The sequence below is a fragment of the Chaetomium globosum genome, genomic scaffold, assembly GCF_000143365.1.
Source record: "Chaetomium globosum CBS 148.51 scaffold_5 genomic scaffold, whole genome shotgun sequence".
NCBI classification, from domain to species: Eukaryota; Fungi; Ascomycota; class Sordariomycetes; order Sordariales; family Chaetomiaceae; genus Chaetomium; species Chaetomium globosum.
This window is the reverse complement of record NT_165980.1, coordinates 1,759,144-1,771,508: the sequence shown is the minus strand read 5'-3', so window position 1 is coordinate 1,771,508 and position 12,365 is coordinate 1,759,144. Positions and strand designations below refer to the sequence as shown.

Genomic DNA, 12,365 nt, shown 5'->3' with positions numbered 1-12,365 from the left:
TTTGGGGGGGGGTGAGGATATTGTTTGGAGGGGGGTACTGTGGTGAGGGTTGGGGTGGGGGTGGTCGTGGTCGTGGTCGTGATGGGGGGTGAGGCGTGGTTGGTAAAGGGGGTGGTGGTGGTGGGTGGTTGTCGGGTGAGCTGGGGGAGCCAGTGGTGGAAGGGGTAGGGGGTTTTGGGGGCGGGGACGGGGATGGGGTGTTGGCGGGTTTGGAGGATTAGGGGGAGCCAGCGCTTGAAGGAGTAGGGTGCCTCGTCGGGTCGGGGGAGGTCGGGCGCCGATGCGGCGGGGTGGAAGGAGGTGTTGAAGGCTTGTTGGGGGGTGTCGTGGTGGCGCTTGGCTGCTTTGACGAGGAGGGTGTTGATTTTGACGAGTTTCATTGTCGTTTGCGTTGTTTGGTTTTTGTTGGTGGTGGTATGTTGTTGCTGAAAACTTGAATGTGGGAAGCGGTCAGGACCCGTTGACTAGATTACTAGACGGTCTGCGGCTGAAAATATAATCGAGGTTGCGCATCGGTGGTAATAATCTAGGCAACAGCCAGCAAATGGTCAAGCGTAAAAGAAACTCGTCGTTCGGAGTTCAGACACAGCCCATGTTGTGTTGTTTGCCGAGCTGTGCACATGCATCCAAACAGAAGACTGCAAAAGTGCAAAAGCGCAAAAGCAAATGCCCAATAACAGGATTGAACTGTTGACCTTCGGCATACCTTATACGGGTTTCCCGGTATTAGTACGACGCTCTAACCAGCTGAGCTAATCGGGCTGTTTGATTAGATGTTAATGGGTTTTCGTGGAAGGCTAGTAGTACCCGGAACGGAAATGTGAGGGACGAGTAACAGGAGTGACCGTGCCCGCTGCGCGCGGGCACGCCAAAGGAAGCCTGGAGGAACTTGCCCGGCTGCAGGTAGGCCCCATAGCGGAGTCAACGATGTAATTGTCTTTTTTTATTTTTCCATTTCATGATGGTTATTGACGAATGCTGGGAAAAGCAAGGAAAGGTGGTTTCTCCAGTCAGACTAGCGTCGAATCGTACAGTCGCGTCCTCTTTTTTCCCGCTGTAGACCTCTTGCTTCTGATTGGCTCGGGAGAGGGTTATCGCCCGTTTGGTGGGATCCCAATGGTCCTGTTCTTCGGGGACTTCTTCCAGTTCGACCCCGTCCTGCAGACCAGCCTCCTCTTGCCGGCGCCCAGGGACCGTGGCGGACAGAGACCGGAAAGCTTGGTGAAGCATCTCGCAGCGCACAGGCTGTTCCTCCAGTTCACAACCGTTGTCATCCTCCAGGAGCAGGTCCGCGCGGATGGTTGCCCAAGGCTTCGGGGCTTCCTCGGGCGCCTGCGCAACGGCGAGCAGACCGAGCTGGACTTCCAGCGGCTCAGTCAACGCCTTTATACACCGTAGTGCAAGGCGTCCTTCGTAGACGGTCTGAGAGCCATCACGCCCCTGAACCAATACCGGTGGGACCTGAACAGGGCAGCCGTCGTCCAGTGGGCCCGTGCCCTGCGGCAAACACATCTCCATCTTTGTAGCCAAGCATGACACCGAATCGGCGAAGCGGCTGCGCGTCGAAGAGCTGGGGCGACGTGCTCCGCCACGGAGACAACTCGCAGCTGCCAACCCCCCGGCCTGTTCTTCTACGCGCAGGGGATGCCGGTCGTGGTGACTCAGAACCAGTTTATTGGGCTGAAGGTCGTCAACGGGGCACCTTTCAAGGCCGTCGACATCTTCCCCGATCCCGCCGCCGGCACCATCGCCCTCGCCAGCGATGTGACTCTTCATCTTGGACCGCCGGTGGCTTCCCTCCTTCAGTCAGACGATAGCGCGGGCCTCGCCATCCCCGGGCTCCCCAACGGCATCATCTTATTCAAGAGCAAGACGGTCGCCATCCCGAGCCAAATGCGGGGCAAGGAGGGCGGATGGAGGGGCAAGCCGGGTTTTCGGTGGGTCACCCACAGAACGGGACCTCTTTGCACGCCGGCCTTCGCCATGACGGATCAGAAGAGCCAGTGAAAGCAGTTCTCAGACGTCCTCGTCAACCTGAAAGGCGTACGCGGCGGCGGCACAGCGACTCGGCCCAGTTTCATGAGCTTGTACGTGCAGCTGTCGAGGGCGCAGAGCTGGGACGGGCTGCATCTGTTTCGGAAGCCGGCGCGCAGTGACTTCATCGAGCCGAAGAACGTGCTTGATAAAGACATGAGGGACGCCATCCTCAAGCTGGAACGACAGGGTGAGGAGACCAGACGGCGGTTCGAGCAAGACCACAGGCACGAGCCGTGGTTTCAGGAATGGGACGCCATGCCTGAATTAGCGCAGGCTGCTGAAGCTGCTGACGAAGATGCGGGTACGTCGCTCTAGTAGTAATAGTCAACCCATAATAGATGTCGACCATAAAACCTCATTTCCGCCACTTTTTGACAGAAACTTAATTTCTTGGTTCGTGATTGTCGAGGATTGCGCGACGGAGGCACGCAAAGGCACGAGCGAAGCAGCGAGTCACAGGGGCCCTGATGCCAAAGTGCGGGTAAGCGGCTTTTTTTCGGCGATTTTATTGGCCAGAACAAAGCAACAACGGTCCGTGCACCTTCCACCGCCAAGACCAACTGAGAGATGCTGATTCGACGAAGCAGATGCAGATGACGCCAGACGTCGAGATGCCATCGAGAGAAATCGAAAGGAAGAAAAAGCCAAAATTCTACAGTGAGAAGTCGACAGTTACAGGTTAACAATGACACCGTTTTAAAGTGGATTTAAAGTGGAAAAAAAGTGGACAATAGTTCGAAACAAGAGTGACCGTGCCCGCTGCGCGCGGGCTCCGCCAAAGGAAGCCTGGAGGAACGGGCCGGCGCAGGTAACCCATAGCGGCATCAGAATATGGTTGGTCGATCAGTTTTAGGACGGTTGACGAATGTTGGGAAAGCAAGCAAAAGCAGTTCTTTGGTCAACCTCAAAAGCTAGTCATACAGCCGCGCCTTCTTCCCGCTGTGGATCTCTTGCTTCTGGCCGGTTCCGGAGAGCTTGGTTCCTTTCTTTTCTTTGTCGGGGTCCTGCTGCTCGAAACGGGTTGAGCGTCCAATAATTCTTCTGTGTCCGAAGCATCGTTCGAGTCGTCGCCATGTAGATCAATAGTTAGGTGAGCCGTGACTGTGGAAGGCGGTGATATATACCTGAAGATGAACCTGTGGGCATCTGATCGGGATCAGCCGTGATCGAGTCTAGCTGTGCTCCAGGGCTGGATGGTGGTTCGGTCGCTTCGCGTTCTGCGGTTTCTGGGGCAACCGGCGAGGAAGATGGATTCTGAGGCGAGGAAGTGGGATTTTGAGCACGGCCTAGTGAAGAGAACGGGTTTCTGCTTGCGACTGCTCCGGGGCCAGCCGATCGTGGTGTCGTTGGCAAGTTGCCGACAGGGTCCGATGATTTCGGCGTGGGTGTATTGTTGGTTGACGGGGAATTCTGCCGAATGAGTTCCCAATTGTCGGCGAGAATCACCAGAATTCGAAAAGTGGGATCGACTTTCCGAGGGCCTTGGATCAGGTCGCGGTCTAGGACCCCCAGGAGTCGACCACTGCACGCGATCCACGATCCCTTGGGAAAGGGGTTTGCGGCGGTCCGCATCCACCCGGCCAGAGACTTCCAGGGTTGCTGGTCGACGGGGAAGAGAACGAGGACGTGGCATATGTGTATGCCTTTGCGAGGAGGGCGGTCGTTCTCTGGCTGCAAGTAAGACCCGAGTTTGGCGAACACCGAAGTCTTGACCAGCGGCTCCGGCCAGACTCCTTGCTTGATATGAAAGGTATCTAGCTCGACGGGGCCGGCAAAGGACACATGTGCTGAAGTGCTTGGCCAAGGAGCTGTCTGGTCGGGACCACCGAGCTGGCGGGGGATGACACTTGGAAGTGTTAGCAGCCAGGTCCTGCTCCAGCGCAAAATAATGGGGCGTACGGAGTCAAGCCGCCATCACTGGGCAGTGTCAGCGCCACCTGTACGGAGTGGGTTTCGTCTGTCTCCTATCTATTAACGCCTACGCCTTGGAAGGTAAGTTTGAGCAGGACGAGAAATTTGTAGAGGTAGGTATCAGGGTCATCTTGGCGTAAAAGAAAACTGCTTACAAGTCACATACAGAAACGCAGTCCTGCACCTTGCCCTCTTCGTTCCATGGGAAGGTTTCAGGCTGAGCCAGCGGACGATATACCAGGACTTTGGCGATCGCTCGAGGGGCAGCTGGGCGCCCGAATCCGCTCACACTTCCAGAACATCGCTCTGCTACGCGTCTCGGCGGACGATGCCCGTGCTGATCGAAAGCTGCAAGGCCTTGAAGAGGACTCCGAGGACGCCGTGGACGGACTGGACTTTGGCGACCAAGTGGGCGACGATGACGGCGTCGGTGAGGACGTGGAGAGTATTAATCCGCAAGCCCACCACGAAGCCTTCCTGGATGTCCTATCCGCGGTCCGACGTAGCGAAATCAAGGATATGGCGGCGACCTCGGCCCTGAGGCGCTTGGACGAAGAGGCGAGGGCAGTTGACCCAAGCCAGGACGACAACAATGCTGCCCAGCGTGGTCGCCATTTCTATACCATGTTACAGGACCTCCAAGACTCGCCTTTCCGCGGCATGGGATTGCCCAGCCGCGAGGAGATCGACGCGGTATTGAAGGTCCAGAAGAAAGAGGACAGCAGCGTCACGGCGAAGATCCAGGGCAGGTTTTATGGGGCGGAAGTGGTCCGTGCTTGGATCATGGTTTTTGTCGGAAAAGGAACCTTTCGGAAGTACTAGTTCCTCGCACGTTCCTCCAGGCAAAGGAACCTTCCGGAAGTACTCGTTCCTCGTACGTTTTCCTCCAGGCACCTGGAGTTCCTCCAGGCACATCTAGGCGAGGCACAAGGGCACTGCGTATCTGACTCAATTCTGCTAATCGAAAGCTGAAGAAAGAGAGGAAAGATACAAGATAGCGCGTTGGCAACGCGAGAAGGCATGCCCAGAACGGAGCTAGTCCGGATGTGGAAGTGCACCTCTAACCCCAACCCTGGGTGCGCTTTCCGTCACAGGGCATCTCGAAAAGGGGTAATTACCATACCACATAACTACCCCCTTTCTCATTATCATTCCATTTTCCTTTCCCTTTTTTTATCCACTTCTTTCCATTACACTCTTGGTATTGGTTTACTACTAGTACGTTAGTGGGGTTGTAATGACAACGTTAAGGGTTTGCTTTGGTGGCATTACTGTATAGTAAATTAGTTCTAAAACTCTCGACGAGAACAAGTGAACATTACCTTGGATAATTAAGCGTCAATTTACATTAAAGGCTCTAGTTACCATCTTCATGTTACATTGTACTAGGATAACCGAGGGCCCATTAGATATGGAAAGATGCTTGGCTACTACCTTCTTATAGAACGGACTAGGTTGAATATCGAACTATAAACAAGTAGTCGTCATTCCTTCCCCCTTTACACGCTGCCAATCTTCTCCTTGAGGAACGCCGGCGCCTCGTTCCCGGCCACCCCGCCGTAGGCAAAGTGAGCGGCGGTGATGACGAGGGATCCGGTGCAGACCCTGTCGCCCGTGTTGCAAAAGACCTTGAGCTTGTCGTCGGGGAAGTCGGGGATCTTGCCGCCGTTCTGGGCGTTCTTGGTGTAGCCGAAGAGCACGACGCCCTTGACCTGGTCCTGCACCTCGGCCGGCAGCTGGCCGAGCGAGTTGGACATGACGGCCGTGCCCTGGCTGTAGCCGCCGGCAACAACGGCCGCGTCGGGGCACTTGTCGTGGGCCATGGTGAACATCTTCACGGCCTCGTCGATGGCTGCCTTGGACGTGCCCGCGGGGAGAGCGTTGTCGCCCAATGTGGCGTCGTAGGGGCCGCCCACGCCCTGCACCCACATGTCCCTGTACGTCTTTGCGAGCGCGTTGGCCACCGCAGGTCCCGTGCTTGAGCCCTGTTCGGGGTGTACCCGTGTAAGTTACGATCCAAGAGAGATGAGAAGGGAGCTCAAAGGGAAAATGTACCATGTTGCCACGCTCAGTCGAAGCCCGGGCAAAGATGAAGATGACACTCGGGCAAGACGCCGAGTTGCCGTTCTGCAGATCGTTCTTGGTGCTGCCGATAGAACCGCCCCACTGACGGGCCATAACATCGGCCATGTCGTTGGCGGGTGTGGTGGCCGGGAGAGCAGCGGCGAGGCCAGCGGCACTGAGGATCTGGACGAACTTCATGGTTGCGGTGGGCGAGCGTTGTCGACTGGAACGAAGGACGGGCAAGGCTGCGTCGAAAAGAGCAAGTGAGTGGAGGACTGGCGAACACCAAGTTGAAGAACAATCAACGATGCCTCCGGGCCCCTATTTATGCGCCGAACTTGACCCTTCAAACCCCTTGGCGACCTCGATGTTTCCCTCATCTGACTGTCAAAACGGCGGATCGTGGGGTGAGTCCCAATGCCGGGGGTCAACCCATACCACGATCGTACTAGCCATGTGTCGATCCCCAGCCAAGAACCTCACCATCTCTAGTGTTGCGACTGGTGGAGGCGGAGAGGTATACTGATTCCGGGTCCAGGCAAGTTCCCAATGATACTGTGATTCCCAACGTAGCAGGTCCAAGAATGCCTCGGATGGGGAATCCTGGTATCGAATCCCGCCGATTGGATGAGGATCTGCAGTGCCGGCGCCAACGCTGCGTCGGGACACCCGGAGGAGTCCCACATCCCATGTGCCCCGGTCTCTCCGGTGTCAAATGCCGGGCTCCACCGCTTGGTGAAACACGACTCAGGAACTTGACTTGGGGCCGGCTTTGCCATAACGAGTGTAGCTTGCGATTGGCGGGAATAACTTAACATTGGGTTGAGAGACATCTAAGTTATTAGACAGGAGGTACACAACAACGTCCATTGCATACCTCTTCTCTCATGACCTCGGATCATATCACACGTCCACGGAAACACTGCAAACTAAAACAGTTATTGTTGCGAGACACTCCCTATGACCGAACCTCGGCAAGCCTCGGTGCTTTCACCCTCTTTTTGCCCTTCGCACCGCCCCCCGGGCCCCCATCGACCTCATCGACCCCAAAACCAGCACCTTGGTGATTATTGGAGAACATGATATATCAATCATCCGTTCCGACAGCTTTCCCGGGTTCTGTTTCTGCTTGCAGTAGCCATCGACCAGTATCGCCCATCACTCACAGCTTTCAACATTCCTCCTTTTTGCGACAAGATGCCCCTCGTTATCGACTTTCTAGCTATAGCGACGAGGCCCAACTCCATTCGTCTGCTACATCACACCAGTCTGTTCATTCCACGACTAATGAATAAGGATTAGGTACCGCTTTCCCCTCTGCGCCGAGGTTTATTGCTGTTGGTGGAAGATAGGTAACTGGACTTCGAGATTGAGCGGCTGTCAATGACGGGAGACGCGAGCCCAGTTTATATATTCAGAGAAGTGCACGGTACTGCATGGCAACACGGTTGTTACCCAGCGCAGGATGAATCGGAGGTGTGCCATGGGAGCATGTGAACAACAACATCCCTGTCCTACTTTACCTCCTGTTAGACCACGGATCAAAACTGCTGACTTTCTGTTCGGCTCAGGAATGCAGCTCGCAGCCTAGCAATGATCCGGAAGGAAGAGCCGGAAAACCACTGTCGTTTTCTAAATATCGGACCTTCTTCCTTTGGCCCCTGGCTAATTAAATTCAGCCGCCATATTTTGACCCGGCAGCCTGATTCAAGCCTCCTTTTGCACTGGACCCCCACACAGTCGTCCATGGGCAGTGGGTTTTAAGCTTATCTGCTGAGAACTAGCTCCATGATTGATGGACCATTTTACTTTTTCTCTCTCTTCTTCACCAACATGTTGTCAGTCCCGTCACCAGTTCCTGCGATGCAGCTGGGCCGTTTCAGGCACCATGATCGGCAATCACATCACATTCTCCTGGTTGCTGCACCCGGAATCCGTTCCTTTGACCCCACAATCGCCCCCAAATATGACAGGCCTGCCCCTGAGATCTCAGTGCAATCCATGCTGTTCGGAGGCTAACTGCCGGATAATATCAAGCCGCGCAATATATGTGTTCAGGGGCCTTCATATCATCCCGCGCCCAAGGGAAAGGCGCCGCTCATTGACTTTCTGATCGAGTCGTCCCAATATTTCACACACACACACACACACCACTGCCCGCCAGCAAGGAACAGTTGTCGAACATTCTGTTGCATTGGATAGCCTGTTTCCCCGGTCAGGCAAGCGCCATGTCAAGATCGCCAAGAGCTTCATAGGAGACATCAAGTTCAAGATTCAAGCGAATGACATTGACGGCTTCAACCAACGAGCCCGGCAGTATGTAGAGTGTCGGTACCCACCTGAGAGCGCGGATCGTCTCTTGTCTTCGGATGCCTTCCCGACGAGCCGTCTACAAGATCGCCCTCCTGCTGCAACGCCTCAACGGTGGTCAGCCCGAACCCCCTAACGAGCTCGGCTACCTGCGCTTCTGAAGATCCTCTTTTTAAGCGCGACTAAACCATGCTGCAGGTCCGGATTAATCTGGCCTTTGCCGCCCGTACCCCCAATGCTTTTCAGCCTCCAGCGAGGCGCGACAGGAAGAGGATTCCCGGGATCAGCCGTCCCAGGGCATTGTTGCTCCGAGCACATGCTGGTTGTAAATTAAAGCAGAGCCGGCAAAAGGGTAGGTGATCCGATTCTATGGGTCCGCTGGGACGACAAACTCTGGGCGACGGAGCGAGGAGACTGCGAGATGATGGTATAATAAGGGAGGCGAGAACACCGTACGACTTGGATCCAGAAATGGCACCATTGCCATCGTCTGTCACTACCGCCTCCTGAACGACGAGGGCGAGGAAGTGCCCGAAACACCGACTCGTCGGCCCATCCCGCAGCCGTGAAACTATAAATTATATCTCGGCTTGCATTTCCCCAGACCTCTTCCCCACGGTCATACCCTAGATAGCGGCCTGAGACACGGACATCCCCAATAATAGCAGCCCGCTTCCCGCACGCGTCTCGTCACACGTCCGACCCCATCCCATCCCATGCAGACCCTCGCACCCCTCCTGGCCCTTCTGGGCCTGGCGGCGACCTCCCACGCCGCCTCCTTCGCCCGCTTCTCCAACGAGACAGGCACCCTCACCGACTGCCTCACCAAGGCCGGCGTGCCCATCGGCGAGTCCGGGACGCCCGAATACAAGATCGACGTCGCGAGCTTCAACCTCCGGCTCAACTACACGCCGGCGGCCGTCGTTGCCGCCTCGACGGCCCAGCACGTGCAGGATGCCGTCGTGTGCGCCAACAAGTTCGGCATCAAGCCGACGGCCAAGTGCGGCGGGCACAGCTACGCTTCCTTTGGTCTGGGCGGTGAGGACGGTCATCTGGTCATCGAGATGAGCCGCATGAACAAGGTTGTTCTGGACAACGTCACGGGCATCGCCACGGCCGAGGGCGGTACCCGCCTGGGCCATCTCGCCATGGAACTCTACACCCAGGGGAAGCGGGCCATCAGCCACGGGACATGCCCGGGGTAAGGAACCCAACCAACTACCAAACCAACCCCCCGTAAAAGAAACCATTGACTAACACTACCCCAGCGTCGGCGTCGGCGGCCACCTCCTCCACGGCGGGTACGGGATGAGCTCGCACACGCACGGCCTAGCCCTCGACTACGTGATCGGCGCCACGGTGGTGCTGGCCAACGGCACGGTGGTGGAGTGCTCGGAGACGCAGCACGGCGAGCTGTTCTGGGCGCTGCGCGGGGCGGGGGCGTCCATGGGGATCGTGACCGAGTTCCGGCTCAAGACGTTCGAGGCCCCCGGCCAGCTGACCTACTTCGTGGCGCCCGTGCAGTGGCCGACCGAGGCGAGGGCGCTGGTGGGGGTTACCGCCGTGCAGGAGTTTGCGAAGACCATGCCGGCGGAGCTGAATATGCGCTTGTTTATTGCGAGGCGGTTTGTTAATTTGGAGGGGCTGTTTTATGGGGATAAGGAGGGCCTGAAGGCTGCGCTGGCGCCGTTGGTGGCCAAGACGAATGCTACGCTGGCGTTGGCGACGACGGGGGACTGGATGGAGCAGATTAAGCATTTTGGTGGGGGTTCGAATATTGATCAGGGGCATGGTTATGAGGAGGTGAGTTTCGGGTTGATGGATACCCCTGACGGAGGCTTTACTGACAGACTTGCCCAGCACGAAACCTTTTACTCGACCAGCCTGTACACCAAGGAGCTCAACGACGAGCAGCTGCAGAATTTTGTTGGGTACTGGTTCAACCAGGCCAAGAACAACACGAGGGACTGGTACGTGCAGATCGACCTGCACGGCGGTGAGAACTCGGCTGTGTCGGCGCCCGCGGCGGACTCGACCGCGTATGCCCACCGCGACTACCTCCTAATGTACCTCCTGTACGACCGTGTCGACAAGGGCGAGTACCCGGCCGAGGGCCACACCGTCATGGAGAACTTTGCCGGCAACATCACCCAGGGGATGGAGCGGAGTGACTGGGGCATGTACATCAACTACCCGAACTCGAGGCTCGACCAGAAGGACGCGCAGCTCAACTACTGGGGTGACAACCTGCCCAAGTTGCAGGCCATCAAGAAGGACGTTGATCCCGAGGACGTGTTCCACTTCCCGCAGGGTGTCATGCCTGCCGTGTAAGGGAGGGTTGGTTCAAAAAGCGGTGCGAGCTGTTGCATGGAAACATTTAGAAAGGGGGCATTATAGAAGATGAAGGGACTAGAAGGTTGCATGGCATAGGATATAAAGCTGTAAATGAGGGAATTGGTCGTCAAACCTGTATACATCAAAAGACCTTCCAACCTACCCCTGGGTGAGCCAACCTCATCATCCCGTACATTGTCACGAGGTATGCTGTTTTACCTGCGCTCAAATCATCACTCCGACTTAGACTAAACCCTGTTCATTTGCTCGGTACCCATTCCGCACCATGCCATAACGCCAGAGCAACACCCCCTTTCCACGACGCCAGCCCCAGCCCAAGAGAGAGACCACTTACAAAAGAACCAGCGCCGCCACAGCCGGGACCACCAGCCCAACCAACCCACCCCAAACCCTAACCGCACCATTAAACCCCGGCGGCGGCGCCATAAACGCCGGCCGTCCCGCCTCACCCACACCCCCCGTCCGATTCGGCCCCATCCCCCTCCCACTCCCACCCATACCAACACCCGCCCCCCCATCCACACCCCTCGACCCATTCCCCACCACCGCCGCCGCCCCCCTCAACAACTCCACCACCCTGGCATACGCGACTTTCTTCTCCATCCCCGCCGTCCAACAAACACGCCTCCCCCTTCCCCGGAAACGTCCCCGGGCACCCAACTATACCGATCACTAAACTGGCCACACCGTGACCCCCACACACGCCTCTACATCCAGACACGACCCCACCACCGCAACATAATCCCCCGCCTGCCTCTCCCGCGCCGCCTCCCCCGCCGGTAGCGTCCCCTCGGCATGCGCGATATCCAGCTCCGTGTACGCGACCTCGACGCCCAGCGCCGCGAACCGGCGCAGCAGGGCGGCGAGGTTGGCGCGGGGCGGGGTTTGGCCGACGGTGAGATGGGCTTGGAAACCGATGCCGTGAATGGGGGCGCGCGCGGCTTGGATGGTGCGGAGGAGGGCGAGGGCGCCGGCGGCTTTGGCGGGGGTGGTTTCCAGGTTGAAGTCGTTGTAGTAGAGCTTGGCGGTGGGGTCGGCGCGGGAGGCGATGGTGAAGGAGAGTGGGATGTAGGAGGCGCCGAGGGTGGTGAGGAAGATGGAGGGGCGTAGCGTGCCGTCTTCGGAGAGCGCTTCGTTGACCACGTCCCAGGCGTAGCATTGGCCGGCGTAGTGCTGCATGACGGTGGTGATGTGGGCGGTGAGGACGGCGGTGAGGGTCGCGGGGGTCCAGGTGCCGTTAGAGACTGGGTTGGTGGTGGTTAGGGTGGTGAGGGTTTGGGAGGGGGGGGGGTTTGAGGGGTGGCTTACCGAAAGGGGGGAGTTGGGAATGCCAGGTACAGGGTGTGGCAGCGGAAGCGTTGGCCGTTGGACTGGACCTTCGCGGCGATGCTGTCCGCTTGGGTGAAGGAGAATTTGTTTTGTGTGGGTTCTGTCACCTCCCATTTCTGTGAGTTTTCAGGGGTGAACATGCCGAACTCGTTCTTGTTGCTGGCAATGGCGTGGTAGGCTGCGTCGTTGAAGTTGTTTGTCTCCATGGCTGTGCCGAAGTAGAGTTTACCCGCGGCCACCATCAGTGAATGCAGGCCCTGGCCTTGAGTCTGGTTCTGTGCTGTTGTGCTGGATGCTAGGCTGGATGCCAACAGCAAGGCTGTTGCGAGTCTCGCCATTGTGAGATTTCCTGTGGTTTC

General features: G+C 57.3%; 4 protein-coding genes and 1 non-coding gene across 5 annotated transcripts; 2 read left to right on the top strand and 3 right to left on the bottom strand.

Annotated features, from left to right (window-relative positions):
• Window positions 1-667: 667 nt before the first annotated feature.
• Window positions 668-762, bottom strand: CHGG_11274. The gene has a single exon. It is a non-coding gene; the product is annotated as a tRNA-Ile (tRNA).
• A 354-nt stretch (window positions 763-1,116) lies between these two features.
• Window positions 1,117-4,770, top strand: CHGG_07391 (uncharacterized protein; the record flags this gene model as incomplete). Its single annotated transcript, XM_001225046.1, has 6 exons — window positions 1,117-1,287; window positions 1,642-1,937; window positions 2,106-2,338; window positions 3,590-3,714; window positions 3,901-4,029; window positions 4,117-4,770. The coding sequence occupies 6 exons, from the start codon at window positions 1,117-1,119 to the stop codon at window positions 4,768-4,770; spliced, it is 1,608 nt and encodes a 535-aa protein (XP_001225047.1).
• A 677-nt stretch (window positions 4,771-5,447) lies between these two features.
• On the bottom strand, window positions 5,448-6,210 carry CHGG_07390 (uncharacterized protein; the record flags this gene model as incomplete). Its single annotated transcript, XM_001225045.1, has 2 exons — window positions 5,448-5,933; window positions 6,004-6,210. The coding sequence occupies 2 exons, from the start codon at window positions 6,208-6,210 to the stop codon at window positions 5,448-5,450; spliced, it is 693 nt and encodes a 230-aa protein (XP_001225046.1).
• Window positions 6,211-9,038: 2,828 nt separating this feature from the next.
• On the top strand, window positions 9,039-10,653 carry CHGG_07389 (uncharacterized protein; the record flags this gene model as incomplete). The annotated part of the gene is made up of 3 exons (XM_001225044.1): window positions 9,039-9,523; window positions 9,591-10,125; window positions 10,183-10,653. The coding sequence occupies 3 exons, from the start codon at window positions 9,039-9,041 to the stop codon at window positions 10,651-10,653; spliced, it is 1,491 nt and encodes a 496-aa protein (XP_001225045.1).
• A 354-nt stretch (window positions 10,654-11,007) lies between these two features.
• On the bottom strand, window positions 11,008-12,344 carry CHGG_07388 (uncharacterized protein; the record flags this gene model as incomplete). Its single annotated transcript, XM_001225043.1, has 4 exons — window positions 11,008-11,337; window positions 11,389-11,921; window positions 11,986-12,106; window positions 12,246-12,344. 4 exons carry the CDS (start codon window positions 12,342-12,344, stop codon window positions 11,008-11,010), a joined length of 1,083 nt encoding a protein of 360 aa, XP_001225044.1.
• Window positions 12,345-12,365: the final 21 nt, after the last annotated feature.